Source organism: Falco punctatus (genome assembly GCF_963210335.1).
Source record: "Falco punctatus genome assembly, chromosome: 12".
Taxonomy (NCBI): domain Eukaryota; kingdom Metazoa; phylum Chordata; class Aves; order Falconiformes; family Falconidae; genus Falco; species Falco punctatus.
This window is the reverse complement of record NC_137592.1, coordinates 6,309,192-6,331,692: the sequence shown is the minus strand read 5'-3', so window position 1 is coordinate 6,331,692 and position 22,501 is coordinate 6,309,192. Positions and strand designations below refer to the sequence as shown.

General features: G+C 37.9%; 1 protein-coding gene across 3 annotated transcripts in view; it reads left to right on the top strand.

Annotated features, from left to right (window-relative positions):
- Nucleotides 1–22,333, top strand: part of TMX4 (thioredoxin related transmembrane protein 4) — a 65,507-nt gene extending 43,174 nt beyond the window's left edge. For 2 of the 3 annotated variants that reach the window (XM_080407762.1, XM_080407761.1), the window contains exons 2-8: nt 7,469–7,584; nt 12,455–12,500; nt 13,617–13,745; nt 14,717–14,762; nt 17,001–17,102; nt 19,298–19,361; nt 20,621–22,333. In XM_080407762.1, the coding sequence (XP_080263888.1) occupies nt 7,469–7,584; nt 12,455–12,500; nt 13,617–13,745; nt 14,717–14,762; nt 17,001–17,102; nt 19,298–19,361; nt 20,621–20,907 (790 nt within the window). In that variant the 3' untranslated portion in view covers nt 20,908–22,333. Of the gene's footprint in view, nt 1–4,384; nt 4,423–7,468; nt 7,585–12,454; nt 12,501–13,616; nt 13,746–14,716; nt 14,763–17,000; nt 17,103–19,297; nt 19,362–20,620 lie in introns of those variants that run through there. The other variant, XM_080407763.1, reaches the window with a different exon arrangement.
- Nucleotides 22,334–22,501: the final 168 nt, after the last annotated feature.

Here is a 22,501-nt window from a genome sequence, read left to right as displayed (position 1 = left end):
GGGGGCGGCCGGCCCGGGCAGGGACCCTGCGGCCTGCGCTCCTCTGCTCCACAGGGCGCTGCGGCCCGGTCTGAGGCGGTCTGGCGGAGCAGCCTTCGGGCGGTGCTGTCCGCCTTGGGGTATGCCGGGCGCGCTGGGGCGAGCCCTGGGGCCGTGTGGCTCGGGCAGCGGCTGCTGGGCAAGTGTCCGGCGCCGCCCGGTGGGGCTGGCACTGGGTGCTGTGCGAGCTGGCAGGGCTCCGTTCGTAGGTGACATTGAGCGGGAGGCGGCTTCCATAGCCGTGGTACGCCATGTCCCGGCAGGCTCTCGCCTCAGCCCGGCTCTGCGGTAGCGCAAGGGGGATGCACCGGGTTTCATTAACTTTCCAAGGCCGCTGTTGGCCTCCCTGGTGCCAGCTGCGCTTGGCTTTAAGAGCTTCTGGCTCACTGTGGCAGTGTCACGGCTTCACTTGTGATGGGATTCCCTTCCTGAAACGCTTGTGACATTTTGTCCTTGGGGGCTGGATCACCCACTTGTGTTTAGAAAGGGGGAAAGGAACCTGAGAGGTTTAAGACAGCAATTAAAAAAAAAAAAAAAAAAAAGTAGTTTAAGTAGGCTGTATGCTCACATATCTGTGTGTGGTGCAGCTATGAAATAGGAGTTTATAGTGGCATGTGTGCTACTCTGCTGTGGAAGTGCTTGGGTTTGAAACAGACTGGTTGCCCATCAACATCTGAATGCATGCTCCCTTGTAAATACTTATCCAGTTGCTTTAAGTTTTGGTCTAGTATTGAATTTGAGTTATCTCTAGTCTCTTATTAGGGGAACTATCACTTCCCCTAGGGCTTTACTGCTCAGGGTCCTACAGAACACCTGGTGCTAATCAGTGACTAGATGTGAGCAATCCTGAAATAGCTGATTGAGACACCTGGGGGTGCCTGCTGTTGTGGCTAATGATTTGGGTTTGATTTTGAGTCTTTATTTCCCCCCCCTCCCCCCCCCCCCCCCCCCCCCCCCCCCCATTTGTTGTCTTCTCAAAGACAGGGGAAGCAGAAGCTACCGTATGGAGGTTACAGATTCATGTGTTGAGTTGCTGAATCTTAAGGGGTAAACAGATTATTTATAGTGACTCAAAGCTTTTATTTCTAAGAGAAAATATTTTTAAATAATTAATGATGCCACTGCAGGAGAAAGAAGAGAGGAACTGACTGAAATCAGAACTCGTTGGGATAGCGAACAGTTAAAATCGTTTGTGGGGTGTCAGCTGATAAGAGCAATGGTGGCAAAAGTTAGCTTTAGTGCTAGCTGAATGTGGTACATGTTGCTGCATTGCTGAAATGAGACATATTTTTATTTTATGTATGGTGTTTGATGTGTGAAAGATCTTGAGTTCTCCATACTGCTTTCCATGGTACATTCCCAGTGCTTTCTCTTTGTCTTTATTGAGAATGTTAACTCAGTGCTGCTGTTCTTGCATTAGAGAGGTGGAGACTCCCAATCATGTTTAAACAGGAGTTTGAGATCTAATATTGATTTCTTAGGATTCTTGCAGGTGTTTTCATGCTAATGGATTTTTGGCTTCTACTGATCTTTACCTGGTTTAGAGCTGGTGATCTGGACAGGAGTCCTGCATGTCAGTTCAATGATTCCTTCCACGATCTGTGGTGGTAGGCCTGTTGGCAAGACTGCAGTATCGTTCATCAGAGTCTCATTTGCTCAAACAACCTCCTGTTTGTTTAGAAGACCTTTGTTTTCTAAGCAGTACTAATTCATTATTTTTTTTTTTTTTCATGAAAATGTTGTTATAGGATCTCTATGGAAAAATACATTTTCTTTTGGTCACCTGCTGTACACAGCTGGCTGAAAGCCTCCTGCACGGGTAGGAATGGGTGCTACTACTTCTGTCTAATGTCAGTTTTTCTGTTTGTGAAAGTGGTGTAGGCATGTTGTTCTCAGGTGCAAAAATAGAGAAATGTAAGTCAGAAATTACTTTTATGTGGGATTTATAGGGGAAATAGAATTTTTCTTCATCCATCCTAGCTGAAGTGTGTGTATGGGGGTGACTTTTGGTAAATATCTGGTTATACATAGCTGGCAAAATTGCAGGCAGTGGAAGCACTGCTGCATTTCACTGATAAAAGTGTTCTGGATAACTTTGTGTCTCTGAAAGACATTGTTACACTTTTTGCTTACCATTACTGTCACAGTACACAGATCCTCGCTGAAGAGCTGTGAGTGTGGTGCTGGAGTGAACTGTTTTAGAAGATTTCCTTATTATTTCTAGTCTGTAGCTGTGATGTAATGATTCATTAGTATGAGGAGTTTTCTTTTTGTCTTTGTCTGTTAGGAGTATTGAAAACTAATTTCTGCTCTCTTTATTTAAAAGTGCATTTTGCATTTGTGAACGCAGCTTGTTCTGAGTCTGGTCTCAATTTAACATCATCTTCTTGATGTAGATTAAAACACACACATATCCCAACAATAAACTTGTTGTCTTTATGCCTCTGGTTACAAATGAAACTATGTGATATGCTCCTGTGCACCTGTAGTACTTTAGGTACTTGCCCGTGGGGAAGGTCTCTGGTTTGGCTCACACACAGGGTGTTAAACATTTCAGTTCCCATTTGTTTCAGCATGGACTTAGTGCTGTCTTTACCTTTAAAAGAATGTCTTCTCTATTTTAAATTTAGCCAGGTGAAAATCTGGAGAAAAGTGGTTTTATAAACCATCAAAATATTTTTTTTTATTTTATAAATATTTTAAATGTTATATTTATAGAATATAAATACTCACATTTTCAAGGCTAGTTTATCATACTTGTAGCATAGGCCCATGCTTTATTTTCTCATTGTCATTTATTGATATGAGATTTATTTATTATTTATTTATTGTCCTGCTATCTAGTAGGCCATATTATCACAAGGGTTCAGTACTTCCATTAGCACTTCTGTTTGTAGTTGCAAGGGAGTGTGCTAAAAATCTAGCTGAGTGTTTTGGTATTTACCTGGTTTATTGCTTTTAAACAGCTAACTTGAAACACTTTGTGTAAATAAACTCTTGAAGAATTCCAGAAATTATTTAACAATTACTGTAACTTAGCTTGAGAGTTCAAGAAGATGGGGAATTTTCTGTCACTTATATATGAGACTATAGTCTCTTACTTAGTCTTGATTTGTTAGTACTCAGGCTTTTCTTTGTCCCGTTCTTCCAAACAAACATAACCCCCCAAAAAACACCAAAAAGCAGGGGGGGAGCTTGGAATGAAAATTAAATTACCAAAACTCCGGTTTGGTTGCGAAGCTTCTGCAGCCCTCCTCACTGAGTTCAGACAAAGTGACCAAATTATCTATGGATTCTGATTTAATAACTGAACATGCAGTTGATCACTGTGCCATGCATTGACTGAACAGAAACTGATGAAATATGGAAAATCTTGGTAGCAGATGCTTTACTATTATAGAAGGGGACAAAACTGTGTAAAATGATGGACCTTAATCTACTGAAGTTCTAGAAGATTTCACATAACTTTTCAGTGATTGATTGGCTTTCTATTTTAAAAATAATTTCTTCATCTTTAAAAAACATTTGTGAATGCAAAGTTGTTGGAGCCTTTTTTTTTTTTAATTGCAGATGGCACTCTTATCCTTTTTCTTCGTTTTGAAACTGAAGAGCTGAATAACTATGATTACCCTGCTTTGCTTTGCATCTTGTTCTTGAAATTTTAAAATGCATTTTACTACTGAGCTGTAGAACAAGTGGAAGGTAGCAAATGAAATGTTAACTTACAGAATACAATTTGTTTAGCTTTTAGTGCATCACACTGCAGTGGTATGCAGTTACTTTTCTTCCTTTATTCAAGTATTATTTGAAGAGAGATGCATGTTGGGTTACTGAAGTAAATAAAGCAGAGTGGGATTTCATAAGGTTGAGCTTGCACCCCGAAAAAAATTCCCCAGAACAGTGTCTTGGTGTATTGTCACTTCAGTGGGCTCATCTGTGGTTTAAGGCATTTGGGTGAAGCTTGGCAGGAGAATCCAGGGAAGAGACCTCCTTTGTTAGCTCTTTGAGGTAGCTAAGGCTTTGCAATTCATGGAAAAAAAACAACCAAAAAACCCAACAAAAACTTGCTTACCTTTTGTGGAGCAGCTGGTTTTGGATTGCGCTGCAAGAGGGGGAGGTCTTGCCTGTCTCTTTTGGAGGAGTTTTGGCATGCTGGAGGAAACTTCTTGTCAGCTTCCAGAGCATGTACTATTGTGGTATAAGTCTTGGTAGATTATAGGGGCTAACTTCTGTATCTTTGGCTACCACCTGCTCACTTGAAAAGTAGATTAAAACTGTATAGTTGACCTTCTGAAGCTTATCTTGTGTTGAAATTACAGTCACCTATTCTCCCTCAAGACATCTGTATTGAAGAACAAGAATGAATCAAATGATAGTCTTAAGGTAACACCCAAAGACATCAGACACTATCTTGTTATTTTGTCTGTTTATGAAATAATCTGTAGCAGTAAAGTAAAAACTACTTAAAAGAATTAAAGTAATAATCATTTCGTTCTGATACTGTTTTTACTGTTCTGTTAGGTAGTATTTCAAGACTTGTATTGCAGCCATTTAATAGTACTCCCAATCTGAAGTTCAGCAAGTTAGGTTGGTTTAAGCAGTATCTTTTATAAAAATTGTGTGCCTTGAATCAAGAAAAACTGGATGAAAAGGGGAAACTGTCATCTCTCCTGTTTTGCTGTTTTCTCTTCAGCAAATCCTATCATGCCTGTATCTGTAAGCTGCTTTTTCTCTGTTCCTAGGTTCTTGCAACTTCTTGAAATTGCCATCAGTGTAGAACCATATTTGATGTTACTTCTGTTCAGCACTGATAGTAACTGATAACAGTAGTGAAAAAGCAGATAAAAAGAGTCAGTTACATTCATTTGAAAATTAGTGAATTGGGGAACTCCCAACCTAAGCAGTTACAAGAAGAAAGATCAGTGGATTGGAGTTGGAAACTGTGTATCAATAAATCTTAGTCACCTGTGTTTACTGATCAGCTCTGTAGTGATATGACTAAATGGCATGTTTGCTCAAACTGGTTTCAACTTACCTTTTGGCAGGGTAGTTTGTGTGTTGGTTTGGTTTTGGGGGTTTGTTTTGTTTGGTTGGTTTTTTTATTGCAGCCATTGGTGAAATTGATGGTATTTGAAAGCTAAAGCTTGATCTTTTATGTTTCATATCAGAGATAGACACAGTCTTTGCTTTTGACTTTAATAGCTTAAAATGTTGCTTTTGGGTTATTTCTTTATGCCCTCTGAAAAAGCTTTAGGTGTTGTAATGGATTGGAGTAGGAACAGAAAAACATTTGACTACTTCGAAATTGTGATTTTAATTCACTTAGGTCCATTGCAAGAACAATTGACTTGACCAGCAGACAGATGTAAGTTGTGTTATTTATGGAGGGTAGACAGGGTACAAAGGAGGCCTGGTAATGCCATAAATGAAGTGTATGTTGAAAAATGTGCGATACCTACTTGCCATGAATAACCTGGCAATGTGTAACTTACAGGTATGTGATGTTTTCGGTCTGATTTTTAAATGGTGATCAGTAAATTGTTTTTTAATATGTAACAGGCTACTGAAAACTTTCTTTCCTTAACCAAGTGCCCAGGTCTTGATTTAAATTCCAGTGGACTTTGATTTTTAAATTGGAGAGACCCAAGCACTGGTTTTTTTGTCGTGGTTATAGGGCACGGTGTAAACAACAAATTAACAGCTAAAGGTACCCCTTGTGCAAAGGGAAAAGCTAGAGGAGTAACAGTTTCTCATTTATCAGTCAGGCTACTCTAATAATACTGTTTGTAAAGTACAGTATCTGTCAAACTACTATTAAAAGCGCTCTATTGGCCAGCAGCATGGTGGAAAACAGCACTGCATGTGAGATTTGTTTCCAGCATCTTTTAAAAAGATACTGAGGGGCTGTTTCTTGTCAGGATAAGATTTATGTACTTTTTTTCAGATACTTTCACACAGAATAATGTTGATTGGGAAAAAACAAGGTATTGGCTTTCATACTTAGAATCGTAAATGTCTAGTACAGTTAAATACAACACACTTTTAAATCGTATCCTTTTAACTTCCAAACTTAGGTTTCAAAACTACTGTGAAGCACTCAAAGTAATTCTGATCCTACCTCTTCTGTGAAAAATGACCTATTCTAGGTTCAGTCTTATTTACATGAAAGATCTCTGGGTGCCTGGGAGATATCTTGTCTGCAGCAACTAAGAAAGTAAGCGTTCCTGATCATAAGGCAGCCAGAGAGTAGGAGGTGCTGCTCTTTAGGTCAGGTAGTAGTACTGGCAGGCAGACAAACTGAAGGAGTAAGGGAGCTCTTTGTAGAGCTTCACAGTTAGAGTGCAGTGGTTATGTGGGCTGTTAAGGATATTGGACTCTGCCCATGAAGAAATTTGTTTCTATTGATAACAATGGATAAGGAGCATGTTGGTGTATATGGAGTACTGTGAGAGGTGGTGTCTCTCTCTCTAGGCCCACTACTCTTGCTATCAGAAACCTGCATTTATGCATTTCCATCTCCATCCTCACCAATAAATTAGGTTAAACCATGCAAAGGTCTCTTTAATTTGTAAAAGGATGAGATTGTGTATGGGCAGTTGCCATGGCTCAGTTACGTGCCATACCTAGCTGTTATGTTACTTCATTGCGTATGTGACAGACCATTGCAACCTCTGCAAGTTTGACACAGGTTTTGTCAACCAAGTTAGGGTGACATACAGAAAGATGACAGATGGGGTTTTGTCAATGTTTGAAGTGTTATTTGATATTGTTCTTTAATATTAGCTGTTCTCTCTCCATGTTGCTATTATCAGTAATGACTGCAAACTTGGTTTGATTGTTCCAGTTGGTAGGATAGAATACTCAGCTCTTGAAATATGCTGTCTTATTTTGCTGAAATTAATATTGGGAGAAAATAAGACCTGAGAAGGACAATCAGTATAAAAAGTAGGAATTTGATGTGCAGTCCTTTTAAATCTCTAAAGCGTGCTATCAAAAAGGGCATACTTAAATGTATTGAGTAGTGGACTAAGGCACATGTAGTTTCTAGAAGCTCTGAGGTGTGTGAAATCAATAAAAAAATGTTACATTGAAGGATACCACTGCAGAGGACAGCCTGGCTTCAATAATTCAGATAGCTGCCATGGAAATAGATTTATTTCATATGTAAATAGAATAAATCACAAGTGGTGACGGGTTTGGATATGAATCTCTCAGATCTGTGGAGATTTGTTTTTGTTTTAATAACAAGAGGAGGAATATAGAGATTGATAAAAGAACTACTTGATCGTCTTATTCAGTAGACTTAAGTAAAACTGTAGGTTGTTTTCCTTTATGGTTGATGTGTTCGTATTTTCTCTGTACGGTGAATCAATCTGAATGTCTGTAAGTGTAAGAATATTAAAATATTTAACCTGTCTTTCCCCTTTAGCTATGCTCCTTGGTGTCCAGCTTGTCAACAGATTGAATTGACATGGGAGAGATTTGCAAAGGAAAGCAAACATCTAGATATCACTGTGGGAAAAGTGGATATCACTCAAGAACCAGGTATAGTATGAAATAAACTGTTTTAATAAAAGGCATTATTCAGTGTAAGTACCTCTTAGTATCTGGGAGCACGCTTTATTTTACTGGAGTACCTAGGATACCAGCCAAGTCGGAAAAGAGGTTTCTAAATAAAAAAACATTATCCACATTTTGTTTCTCCACTTAGTTCATATCTGTGAGCCTAAGTTTATAAACTCAGTCTGAAGGATTAAAGAATTGGGGGAGTGATTGGGCGTAATGCTGTATTAAAAGGGGCTTATTCTCATTTTTTATCTGCTTCATTGAAAGCTGTTGCCTGGCTCATTGCTCTCTTCCAAACTTTCTGTGGAAGAATCCAATTCCATAGCTTCCAGTTACAGAAGGTTTCAGGGTGTGCTAGCATCACCACAGTGTGAGCATGCATTAGTAAGTTCTTAACTGTTTCCATGATGGTGCTGGGTTTATTGTCTTGTTTAATTGTAGTAGCCCTTTAATAGCACATATGCAAATGTGTTTACAAAAAGCCTAACTATCCACAGAAGCATGAATACAATCTTACTGATTTCTTTAGTGACTCCCTTCAGAGTTTTGAATGTGTGTTTGTGTGAGCAGTACTGCTTATTGTTTAAACCTTTGCATCTCTTGGGAATGCTTCATGCTTGTTTTGGCGTTGAGGGGATAAAATTTTATCAGCAGTATCGAAAGACTGACAGTTAGGCAGAGATGTTACTAGAATAAAGGCTATGCCTTACTGATTTTTTTTTTCCTTATAAAATGGGTGGGAAATGTGTCCATTTTATTAGCTGAAAACATGCCAAACAAATTAGCTTTATCAAATTAACAGCAGGGAAGTTACTTAGACTCTGGTCTCAGATACAGCAATTTAAGTTTACAAGGAAACACCAGCTGTTCTAGACCTTATGTAGGTTAATGTTTTGCTAAAAGTTGAGTAGTACACAAACTCATGCCAAAAAGCTGCTGATGTGTGGCTGTCCTTTAGTGCATATACTAATCATTAATACTTTATTAAACAGATAAGCTTGAATATTAATTTTCTGTTTAGAGAGGTAAACTTAAAGCCAGCTTCTTCACATTTGCACAGTAATGGTTGCTCTGGAGTTAAGGCTGTGTATAGGGATCCATTATAAAACTATCCTGTTATTTGCTCCCTGTTAGACAGGGATTCTTTTGCTTATGCAGTGTTCAAATAAAAGGATTTCAGTCTTGATTGTGGCATTTGGATGTGACTATAACTTAAATGCACATTTGGAAGTGAGGCTGTAAAAATAAAATACTTGTTCTCCAAGGAATTACTCTACCTAGTAAAACCTTGAATGGCAGCATTGGGACTTGAAGGGGGTCAGGTAATTGGTACTTTGTTTTGGTTTAAATTTTTCTGACTGCTGAGTGATGCTGGTTTCTTAAGACATTGGATGTGACTTTTAACCAGAAGTTCCTTAAACATTTTATTTTCTAATGTTGCTGAGAGTCTTGACCTCTGAGGATGTTTGGCTTCTGCAAGTCAAAAGACTGACCCAAAATGATGACTTTGTACCAAAGCGTGTGTAATATACCTACAACATCCAGTTCAGCACAAAGCATGAAAACTGTAGCTGCTTCTAAAGCTAATGAATACTCAAACTGGAAAACCATCTATTACATTTTTGACCTTTGGAGCTGATGTAATTTTGAAGGCATATGAGCTCCTTTGGAAGCTTTCCAAAGTTACTGAGGTATTTTATAGACTTATGCTTCAGCCTTTTGGTTGGTGTGCTTAAGTGCTCTGTCTCCTGTTCTTTCTTGCACCAGTGGTACCTTAATTATCTTTGTTATGTAACCCCTTCATCAAATGAAAGTAGTCAGATTGCATTAAATTAGGGGAAAACCACTAGATGAATGCAGGGTTGTGTAAAATCATACTTCCTGCAGGAGAAAGTAGCCATTCATTGTGCTTAATTACAGCAGATGCCCAAAGAATAAATCCACTAGAGCCTTAATGGATTTACAGCGTATTTCAGTCCCTTGATGAAATAGTTTAAAATGCTTAGTCTTTCCTCATCTTTCCTGTTGAACCATTCAGTATTTCAAGACCAGGCAATAGAGTTTCGTCTGGATTTCAAAGTTCGATACAGTTGTGGTGCCTTTCTTAAACTCCCAGTCACAACATTAACCTGTGATTCAAAACAAGACTTCTTGTATCTTCTGTAATCTTCTTTCAGTAGTTGTTTGATGAAAGCAGCTGTATTTTTTAGATGGCATGTATATTCCCTGTGTATTTTAGGGGGTGTCTTTGTGGAAATACTGAAGTTTTTTTCCTATTATTGATTAGCTGTTAATTTCATAATGGATGTATGTCACTCTGATTTGCAAACAAAGACAGATGGTTAACTGTGTTTCAAGTTAAACTACTAATCAGTTCAAGTTTGTATTAAATGTGCACCAAAACAATTTACTGTCTGAGTTTTGCTTTTTTGTAGCTGACTCATATCTGGTTTTACTAATCCAAGAAGGTGCCTTAGATAAGCACCAGCTAAAGTTTTGGGGATGCTTAGATGCATTTTGGCAACAGATTTTATATTTTATAATTTATAGATTTCATTGTTCATTCTGAGATTGTTGGTATTTGCTCTATGATAGGCTACTGGTAAGAGAGATTTAAGCTATTTTTTGTTCTGTTTGCCTAACTAGAATTTGTAGGAACTTCAGAGAGTCTTTCAGTGTTCCCAGGACTTTCTCTGCTCTTAAGTTTATATTCTTTGTGGCTCTCCACCTAGTTTTTCTTGTGCAGCTGTGCTTTCAGCTTGATTAATTCTACTGTTCCACTTGCATTTGTATTTACTTTATATCTCCTTGTGCTGGCACAGCTTTGAGCTGTTTCACAAAGTTTTCCACCCACCTGCCTCTCATAGTAATAAAGACAGAAAGCTGAAAACTTGAATTTTTGGAACTTTAAAGATGCTTGTACTTGGTTTGATTTTAAACATAATAAACTCCCATCAAAAACAAAATAAAAAACCCAAAGAACAGCAAAGCACACAGCCATTTCTTGTCTATTCCACAGGGCAATTCATATTACTACTGAAATTTTACAAATGCCTGCCTTAGTTCAGTATAGCTCATCTTTGTCTCTAACAGCAGAAGCTCCCTTGCTGCAGTACTTTTCCATGGCTAACTTCCTGGTGGCAAAACATACTTGCTGTATTTAAACCCAAGTAAGGATTTTGTTTCCCTAAGATTTTCACAGGACTTTGTAAAAGGAAAAGTTAAATTACTAATTTAAAGAGTTCAAGTCAGTTCTCTATGAATGACAATTACTAGCTAGAGGAATTGACCCCTTACTAATGGAGCTAAACTGCATATCTAGGGGTTGATAATCTCTGAAGACTTCTGTATTAGTAGTTTGTGTGGTTTTTTCCAAAATAGACTGCATTAGTAGCATGTTTTTAATTCCTGCAGTCTTTAAGTTGGATGTGTTGAATAGTAAGTAGTACTACTAAGCACTGAGGTGAGTTCTTCCTCTCACTTCCAGGTTCTGTAACTGTCAGGAGGTGGTAGTGTCAAATAGTGCTGACTTTCCTCAGATTTGGAAGCAGAGGGGAGAAAGCGATGTCTTCACCTGATGACTTAGCTCATGGAGTTTTACAGACAGCCTGCTTACGAGATGTTGGGGAGCTTTTTGCTTCACAGCTGACTTGCAATGAAGCCGTACACTGGAGATCTTCACTGGTGCACTTAACACAGCAGTGAAGCTGGAAGCACTTGTGCCTATTACTCTGTAGCAGTACTGATGCGTGGCCAGAGAACACCAAACTTCTGCCCCGCAAGCTGCTTTTTGATGATTTGAATAATTTCTCTGTCCTATGAATTCCATTCTGTGTTCACTGTCTGGGGTGATACTTGTAAAAATGTTACTGTATTTTTGCCAGTCAGTGAAATACCTGCTTTCAGCGTGGGGATCAATTTCAGTCAGCCTCTTGAAGCCCTGCTTCAGCCTTTTTGTCCTTTCTGCTGTATTATGTGTGATGCTCAAAATGCTGATGTGACCCACCCTTCTGGATGGTGTAAAAAATTGTTATCATGGCTTAAATTTGCAATATTTTGCATAACAGAATGCTGAGATATCCCAAGCTTTAGTGTCAATCTGTTGGCATACCATTTGTATTTACTGTAGAGAGGAATGATGTATGGGAAGGAAGGATAAGAACCTAGAAACATCCAAAACATTGTCTTGCTACTCATGTTTGTGAGAGAGATTGAGCTTTCCTACAGGATACAAGAACAGACTGGTTGTGCAGTGTATGCAGATTATTTGGAAGAAGCAAACAAATAAATACAAAGATTAATGTATTTAATGACTTGAAATGCTGAGATCTGAAATGTGTGGCTCTAAATCATTTAATCAGCTAGAGGATGGGTTAAAATCAGAGGCCACAGTTTGTAAATCATTGTTGTCATAGCTATCGTTGCTAGTGACCCAACTTTCTAGATGAAACAAATGTCATCTGGATGAGACCATGCACAGACAGAAGCTCACAGCCTAGTGGAATTTGGGTGCATTTGTAGCCCTTCTTCCTCTTGGTTGGAGGGGCATGCTGCTAGTCTGGGCAAAAAAATCCACTACGTGCAAATATCAATGGGAGAAATCCAGGTAGAAAAACTACCTTGCAGTAAACATACTTCAAGATGAGCTTTTTTCCTTGATTTGTCAACAGTATTTAGTATCTGTTACTGTTTCTAGCACTTCTGAATACAAACTGTTAACCTGTATTTGTGAAACAGTGGTAAAAGCTGTGCAGTCTCCTGCTTTCTAGTCTACAATAGAAAAGTCAGAATGCTGAGAAATTTCATTTTTACTGAATGCTTTGATGTGGGTTTTTTCTTCCCTTTCTAGGCTTGAGTGGTCGTTTCTTTGTCACAACACTTCCTACAATTTACCAGTAAGTATGTCATACTAGAAACAGTTAACTGTTTCAGCATGTATTCTTTTTTCCTGTCCTGTTTGAACAGCAGCATGGAAGATGTAATGAACAATTGGCTTATTTCACTTATGTCAATCTCTAAAACTTTTCTCAGGAGCTCAGTACACTTAATGAACATGAACTGTGTATTTTTAACTTAAGGTGGATGGTTCTCCTACAGACAGTTTCGTACTTTAAAGATAAAAGTTAAGCTTTTCCCGTCTGGAAACAATATTTGATAGCGCTTGTAAAAACTGGTGCAAGTTTGCACTATTGTCTTCTAGAAACGTGACCATATGTGAGCAGACATGCTTGACCTTATAGAAATGTCACTAAAATTTCTCATTTGAATAATTGACTGCATAGGTCACATGTAAAACAGTACAGAAATTTGCCACCATTTGTTGTACTGCTTTTGTTACTGCTTAGAATTCTTAATCTATTGACTCAGTACCAGTAAGCAGCTGTTGATTCCTGCTTGTCACTTGTTTTAAACTTTAACTTTGAACTGTAGGGAAAAACGAAGTAATACTGGCTTTTGATTTCAGTTTAGGTTATTGTTAGAGCTTTGGTTGTGTGATGAAGTCCTCATCTGAGGTTGTTCTTTAAGTGACTTAACCAAGTCCCCCTGTTATCAATACTGTTAAAAAGGGATCAGAAAAGAAGTTTGCTGTATCTTTTCTCCAATGAGAAGATGCCATCCTTCAAATATTGAACCCTTTATTAAGTCATGGTATTGTGAGTCATGCATATTATATATATATATATATATATATACACACACACACACATGCGTATCCACACTTCGAATTGAGTTGTCTAAAAAATCGGTTGGTTGTTAACCCCATGTGCTTTGGGTTTAGTGCAAGTGAATGTTTAAGAAATTAGCATTTTTAATAAATTGCAAAAGCTCATGCTGTTTAAAACCTGAGACCTTCTATCATGGATTACAATTTCAAAACATTGAAAATGCTTAGGTGTTGAACTTTGTGAGCAAGTCAAATCTATAATATATATATATGGGAGTTTTGGGTTTTTTTACCATAGGTACAGTTTGAAGGGTATCTGTGTTAATGCGTATTCCTGTTTTTTTAGTGCAAATGATGGAGTATTTCGCAGATACCGAGGCTCGCAGACATTGGAAGATCTTCAAGGTTACGTGTTAGAGAGAAAATGGGAAGCTGTGGAGCCTGTAGCAGGATGGAAGTCTCCATCTTCTATAATGTAATGCTTTGCTTTTATTAACAAGAAACATTTAATAGCTCATTAATCATTAAGGGTGCTGTGTTGACAGCTTAAAACCAAAAGGCTTATATTCCCTAGACATGTAGGCTTTGCAGAAGCAGTCTGTATTGACAGCCTGCTTTCCAGTTTCTCACCTTTAAAAGCTGTTTATTTTCTGCATTTGCTTTTGTTTGTGCCTGCTAAGGCTTGTTTGTATGATCTTTGAAAATATATAAAGAAAGAAGTACAGCCACTGAGCTTTATGTAACTGTCAGTTTCAATACCTGCTGAGCACTGGAATCAAACATGTTTATATAGATTATTACTTTATGACTTCTGGTTACTTGGGGCAGGCAGCCTCTAGCTTTAAGGATTTCTTGTTTATTTGTCTACGAGGAAGTCCTGTGTCCTCCTTTGGAATAGGAAACAGCATAGTGCTTACACACGGTATCAGAATTTGTGTTCAGAGCCTTGGAGTCGCTCTGAAATAGCGTAGCATGCTTGCATGGTACTGAGAATGAATTGAAGATGTGACTCATCTGCATTTCATTCTGGCTAAAGTTGTTATGTGTAAATTCATGTCAAAGATCCAATGAGTGTCCTTGTTTTTCATCTGAGAATGAGGAAGAGCTGTAGGATATTTGGTAAGGGGGAGAGGAGCTGCAGGGCTGCATGCTGCTGTGAGTTGGGGAAAAGGCAGTTGTGGCTGTTAAGCTGTGGAATTGCTATTTCTTGATTATGCTCAAATGTCACCTTTCAGGTTACTGTTTCAATGCTTTGTGTTTCGCTGGCTTAAATGAACGTAATACAGAGAAAATGTATTTGTTTGCAGTAGCCTCTTTTTGGCAATTACTAGGGCCTGAATGGCATTGAAAGTCTGTAGAATCTTTTTCTGGTTTCTGTGCAGTTTACTGCGTATCTCGACTCCTGTCTGTCTTAGGACCTCTTCTTTCTATTTCTTTGTTTTCTAGGATGCATTGCATGGCAGGGCTTTTTCACATCTCTGGATGGATGAGGGTAAGTGGTAGTATTTTTCATACCCCATTTTTATGCTTTGAATAATAACCTGTTTAGAAGTCAAACTAAGTGAGTCTTTTTATCCTTTTATGAGTGAAGTTTTCCTTACTCGTACGGTACTTTGGGTGTGTAGTATCTTTGCACTATAGATTTTGTCTTACTAATAGACTGTGCCAAAAATGGCAGTTTGATTGTAAAGGCTGTAATCGATCCTGAAAATACTTACTGTTCTTGCTATCTTGGTGTAGCTAAAATGTTTTATCAAAGTGTGCCAACAGGATGAAATTGTTTACAATCATTTTTGCAGCAGCTCTGAAAAAACATCGGGAATACGTTTAATATCTACTGGGCTTCCTTGCTTAATACTATTCCTAAAGATTATATCCAGGTTCATTTTGAGAGTTGTAAATCATGCTCTTCTGCAGTTTGTTTGCATGTAGTTTATTGTACAGGAGAAGAGAGGGTAATGCTATTTTTAATAAGAATTTCTGCATCTGGAATGCAAACTGTCAACAGCATACAGGAACTTCGACAGTAGAGTCAGAAGTAAAGGAGAAATTCTTAGTGTATGCTTTGAACTTAAAAATATTTCAAGATGCTTCCAATGGAAGCATCATCAGAGTTTTTCCTGTAGCGTGCTAATACTGAGAATGTTAAGACCTTCTTAATTTTGGTCAGGAAACACTCTTTCTTAAAATCTTTGAGTGTAGCCAAGACTGAGAGACTATTTGACTGTAGCAAACGGCCTTAATATTGTAACATGTGCTACAAAAATAAAGGTAATAGAGAGTTTGAACAGAGTTCATATCACTTCGAGTAAGCATCTAACCAACCCAGAATGAAACAGAACTTTCAGTTGTTAGGTTTCCTGTGTAAACTACCTTTGATTCTTTTTTTCACTGGACAGCTATTAATTTTTTATAGACTTCTGGCATTTCTCTTGGATGGTTGCTGTGTAATGATGTTGTCTCTGCCTTGTTTCCTTCCTGGAAGATTAAAACACTTTGGGAAGAAACCTTCTCTAATTTGCTTTCAGCTTTGAATATTTTACCTGATGTTTCCTCACTCTTCTTGCTGTGTTGTCTTTGCATATGCTTTAATAAATGTTGTTAATGTCAGAACAGCTTCCGACAACAACAAAAACCCAACAAAAAACAACCCAGGAATTTCAATATTTAAACTTTTTTAAAACTGGTTGTGGTTTGTTTTCTAATGGATATACTCTTGGAAGAGATTTTATGTCATAATTTACTTCCTACCAGACTGACTCATTGTGATGCTTGGTTCAGTCAATTGAACTTGTAGGTCTGAATAACAGACTTCAATTTCAAAGAAAGAAAGTAACCTTAATATTGGATTATTCTTTTTAAATGTATAAGAGAAATCACTTAATCAGTGTCTGCTTAGAATGGTTGCCTCCTTAAGAATTGAAGTGCTTGACTAAGAACTGAATGGCTTAATTTTAGTTAATGAATGAGTTCCCAAATTCAAGTATGTATTTTGATCTTGTGCAACTTTTAAGTGCCTCCCATTCTGCTTCCCAGATGTAATTAATGCCCATAAAGTTCTGCATGAGATTACATTCTTGTCACTTGGTGGTGTGCTTGTGAAGTGGGTATGAAGAGAACACTTACTTTTAACTTGAATTGGTTGCTTTTTTTGTTTTTGAAATATTTACGTTCCAAGTTACTTTTTTAAAAAAACACATTATCTTCATAGACTTCTGTCAGTGCTGTGACTGTCGTTATCGCCGGTGCTTGCTGTACGGTCTCCCTCCTACAACACAGGCCATAAGGACAAATGCACAGGTTCATGCTGCTGGTTCCTCTAGCCCAATAGTCTGTCTCCAACTGTTGCCACCTTCTTACATAATATAAGGAACAAGAATGTTGTGCTGCTTTCCTGAATGCTCTGAGGCGGCTTTGTGCATTTATCCTCAGTAAAAATTACATATGGCATCTCTAATGTTTTGTATCTTAGGACGAAGGAATTGTGTATCCTTTGCAAAGGCTTAAAAAGCCTTTTAATGTGAACAGCTCAGTAAAGAAAAGATAAATAGTATCCAAAGAATTATAGTATGACATTTAAGGATGCATAGGGCTTGAGAGGTAAGACTTCAGTATAAATACTGTTAAATGAAAAATCTTCATTATATACCAATTTGTGTCATAGTAATGGCACTATAAATCATAAGTGTGTTAAGTATGAAGTTATTGAGAATCTTGTTTTCATTTCTAGCAAATACATAACTACCTCACCGGCACTCTTGGGTTTCACGTTTGGATGTCTTATGCAATCTTCATCTTAGCTACTTTATTGATCGGCCTGTTCCTGGGTTTGGTAAGAAAGTGTATTACTTTTTTTTTTTCCCACTTAGCTAGAAGTTTTGCTTTGTATTAACTTGTGAAAAAAAGAATAAACTTCATTGATAATATGTACTGAAGTACTTTTCTTCAATGATGTATCTCTTCTCCCTGATATTCAGTGATAGGATGTGTGGGAATGGTTCAAAGCTGTGCCAGGGAAGGTTTAGACTGGACATTAGGAAGCATTTCTTTACGGAGAGGATGGTCAGACACTGAAACAGAGAGGTGGTCGATGCCCCAAGTCAGTGTTCAAGAAGCATTTGGACGATGCCCTTAACATGCTTTAACTTGGTCAGCCCTGAATTGGTCAGACAGTTGGAGTAGATGATTGTTGTAGGTAAATTCCAACTGAAATAGTCTATTCTCTTCTATTAAAATTCTTAAGTACTGTAGATCCACTCTCTAGTGTTGTTACCTGCTTCTGGTAAAGGTTAAGACTGGGTCACTCAAGTTAACCTTGTTATGAAATTCATGCTTCAGTTTTTAGATTTGTTTAGTCCATCCACCAAGTAAGTGATTTTTAAGACTTTTGTTCTTAAGGATTGAACGTGTGTGGTCAGAATTGTGTAAAGACTCCAACTTACCTAAAAACACAGGCATTGTGGGGAGATTTGTATTGGCTGGAGTGGAATTGTATTTGTGGGAGTTAGCGATACAAGTATGCTGCTGCACTATTACTCATAATGAAAGGATGAAAATCTTTTTTAAAGGTTTCGAAGATTTGGGGGTTTGATTGATTTACTCTATTCCAGGGCATAGCTTTGTGATTACTGCTTGGTTTTAATAAAATCTCACTTCACTTCTTTCACCCCTGTGATCTTTTGGTTTGAGTTCTCAATTAGTAATTGAAAAATCAGACCTCTCTTGTTACTAACCAGAACTGGTGCATTCGTATGTCAGTCTCCAGAGCACGAGGAAGGTTATTCAAACAAAACTGTTAGCTATATGTGTAAATGTTACGGAGCATATTCTGACCCCTATGTTGTTTCACAAGTGGAGAGAGTTCCAAGTTGGTGTGCCTGTAGAGCTGGAATTATTTCCTCTCTGAATACTTGAATTGTGTGGCTCTGTGACCTCTCAAATATCAATAATAAATGAGAAACTGAGCTGGAAAAGGGGATGTAGACGGGAATAGTTCTTTGGGACTAGTTGCTTGGTCCACAAGCATGTTCTGCAGCTGCAAAGACAGTTATGCTGATAACTGGTTTAACTAGGTGCTAAATCGCTATTCCATGTATGAAGTGTAAAAGTTATTTCTGGCACTTGGATCTCTGCCCTTCAGCCCAAATATTAGTGTTAGTGAAATAAAGAAAAATTGCATGAGTGTGTTTCTCAGTATTCAGGGAAGTGGTTTCAAAGCACTGTGTGTATATTTAGGCAAAACTACCAGAATATGTGTACGGAATTGGTATATTATACATTATACAATTTAAGCAGCTATGTTTTTCTAGATGGTAGGGTTTCATCACCAAATGAGTACAAATCAAGTTAGCGTAACGAGGAGCAAATGAATATGTTTCTTAAGAAAACTTTCTTTCTTCCTCCTTAACAAAAAAAAATCCCAAAACTGAAAAAGATGAAAAAAAGTGAAGTTAATCTCTCAGCTTTTTCTAAAAAGCTTTTCAGTGATTGGAATGTATTTAATTTAACATGGTATCATCTGTCTCTTCTTCTTTCCCTTGCATTATTCTTAGCATGTGACAATATGACACAAATATCTTCCTTGCATTTTGATTGATGTGTTCTGCACTAGGCTTCTTTAAATAACAAGCACAAAAGGTGGAAGTACACATCGTGTATTGGGGAGCCAGGGGTGGGAATGGAGTAACATCTCAAAATACAAGACCAAGATTAGTTCGTAAGTTTTAAAGAACTAAAAATCCTCAACTGTGTTCTGGGCCTCTCTTCTTCAGATGCAACCAGCTTCAATACTGAGTAAATTTAGGGAAGCTGGAGGCAGAAAATTTGTAGTAGAGAGAATGTTGGTTGGTGTACACTGAGAACACACTTTCAGCCATGTTCTTTTTTGACTCTTATCTCTGAGCAAGATAACATAATTTTCTAAATTGTATTGTATGACTATCTAAAAAGGGTAAGTAGGAAAATACTGAACAGTGCAGGTGCTGGTAGGATGATTTAGTAATAAATGCCGCCTTTTCCTTTACACAGGTACTGGTTTTGATTTCGGACTGTCTTTGCCCACCCAAGTCAAGAGATGAAGCTGAAACATCTGGTAAGAACTCTTTAAGTGTGTGAAGTACTGTAAGTTTAGATGTAACCTTGTAGGAGGGAGGGCAGTACAGTGTCAAGAACTTAAATGTAAACAAATAATCCAAGTCTCCATTTTAGTCACGCTGACAAAGATTGATATGTTTGGCTCTGAAATATTGATGTCTAAGCATCCACCTGGAGGAGAGCGAAGCAGACAACCCCCCATCCTGCCCCAAACAGCAATTCGTTCTAGCTTCCACAGCAGTGAAGAAGATAAATGCATTCAAACTGAGGAAGTCATGAAACAATGTTTCTGTATTTTATGCAGGTGCATATTCACTGGACCTGTTGTTTACATACAGAAAGGAATTAGCTTTGGCAGGATGCTTCCACATTCTAATATGCACCCTGTATATTGCATTAGGAAATGCAACATTGTGACCCTGTAAAATTCTCTATGTGACTTGAGGTTGGAGAAAGGAGGAGATAGAGGGGATCGAATCTAGAGACTGCAAGGGGTGTTGCATCTCCTTCAAATAAAAGAAGAAAACATAAGGATCTTCCTGATCCTTAGTGGGAGGGCTTCTGAATAGTAGTGTTCTCCCTGTGAACACAGGAGGCAAAAACTTGCATGCAAAATGAAGTCTCTTGTCAGCACCAGATTCTGTATGTTAAGCTTCAGAACACTTTTTGGTATGTTTGTGCTATTAATTGGAGTTAAAACTTAACTGTAATTAAAAATGCATTTTTTTATTTGTGTAAATTTGTGTGTATTGGCTTGCTGTTGAAGATCAAGATGCATGTTACGCTTGCCAGTAAGACTTTAGCCAAGTCTAGAATTCATAAGTGTGTCAAATTACCATCCTCAAAATGAATGTTTGTCACTATCAAAACAAAAACACACCTATGCATAATTGTGCAGTTGTCTGGCAGCTATTACCTGCCAGGGCTTACCAGTATCTTATCACTTTCCCACTGATTTGTTTGGTTATATCCCTTCAAGGAGTCAAGTAAAATTGATCTGTCTTTAGTTTGTATCTTGATGGAACAAGATGAAAGCTATCTATGCCTGATAGGTGAGAAATACAAATGAAAGTGGAGGAGAAATACTGCTGAAGATGTATTTGAAATAATTGAAACGTAAGGAAAATGCAGTCCTGCACAAGTGTTCAGTAATAGCCTTCATGAATATTTCAGAACACATACAGTGATGTAACTTTAAAAATACATTGTTCTGAAGTTGAGCCTAACTTCAGTATTTGAACCTTTTCTTTTGTTTAGATGAAGCAATTACAAAGGATAATGTGGAGAATGCAGCATTAGAAGAACCGGTGGAGGCTGCAGAGCTTTCTGCAGATGATGCAGAAGAGACTGCAGGCTTTAAGGATCTCTCAGATGGAGAAGATGCAGCAAATTCAAGTGCTGATGACTCAGAGGAGGATTTAGCACTTGGAAAAGAATCAGGGGAAGAAGAAATGGAAGACCTAAGTGAACAACCTTTAGCTGATTCTGAGACTGAAAGCTCAGTAAGACAGCGTAGAAGTCAGGTGGCTGATAATGAACTATAGTTTTTTTGGTGGGTTATTTTGTACACTTGGACCAAAGAAGTATCAGACACTGGGTCTGAAGCTGAAGCTTACACTTGATTTGTCATTTGTGTTTACGTAAAACCTCTGCTCTGTCAGCAGGCTTCTCTCTTTTTTTTTTTTTTTTTTTTTTAAAGCTAATGCTTGCTTGCTTTGTTTTATAAGCACGTATGCTGTGTGTTGTATAACTTTAGCCATGACAATCAAAATAAGTGTATCTTACCTGTTTGAAGTCTTCTAAGAGAAAAGGGATGTAACAGTCCCTGTTGTCAGCTGCAAAATGGTCATCTGTGCTTGTCTTCCTGAAAGCATCGACCTAAGCAAGGTCAGGACTTCTCACTCTTTACGGTAGCTTGGCAGGACTGTGGTTTTCTCTCTGAACGTTTGTTTCCAGCTGCCATAGAAGTACCAGGTAAGTGATACAGTCATGAAAGAAGGCACCTTACTAGTCTTCTATTAAAAATGTTGTGTACAATGGGTTTATTTTTATGACTTTCAACTGAAGCACCTTTCTCTTTCATTTTTATTAATGTTCGTTTTGAAAGTTTATCATACAGTACGCCCCCAGATTTTTCAGGTTTTGGTAATTTGGAGGCATGCTGCACAGCTCAAGTTTATCAGCTGAGTTCTTTGACCCAGGGAGTTTGAGAAATTGAAAGCCTCAGGCTGAGAGAGAGTGGCAGCTAAATATTTTAAATATGTTCGAACTTTTAAAAGGTTTAAAGGAAATTATTTTAGTCAGGTGAGATTTTGCCAAAGAATTTTTTTCTTTTTTTTTTTTTCTTCCCCTTGCAAGAGATTGTAGCAAGAAGTATTCACTTTGTGGTTGTTAGGTTGTGTATTTCCTGCCAATACAAGCTTGTCGTGTGCAGTTCTGCCGTTTCCAGCTCTGAATGCTTTTGGCAGAACTCAAAACTGCTTTAGTAATATTAACTGAAGAGGCACTTAAGGTTTTACCTTTGATCCCTTTTTCTGCTTTTTGTCACTGGAATCGGCACATAAGGAAAAGAGGGGCATGGGTGGGAGTGGAGGGAGAAACTTTTGGTTTTGCTACTTATATCAAGATAAATGTGTGTCTGTTGAACTGTATAAAGTGAAAATGGCTTGTCAGGTAGACAGCTTTAGGCATGATTAGGAGTCTTAAGTCATTAAAGATATCAGTATTTCACTTGTTTGACTTGGGTTAATATATAAGGCTTTATTTTTTTTTTTTTTAGTAAGGAATACCTACAGTGAGACCCTCTATGTTCCTGTTTTGTTGATATGTGATCATACACATAAGATGTGTCTTAATCTTGATAATTTTAAATATATATATTGCATAAACCTTGCCTACATGCATGAATTTCATCTTGCTCTTCAAGAATAAAAAGGAATTGGAGATGAGATTGTATCTCCTTAAAACAGACAGGTTGAAAGTCCAAAATGCTGGTTTCCTTTGAGACAGAGATGAATAGGGCCAATTTGTGTTCAAGTTTTGTGTTTTGTTTTTGTGGAGTTTTTTTATTATTATTGCTCATAAAGAACATACTTACTAAGAAAGCTTAACTTTTCCTGCCTATGTTCTGCTGTGTGT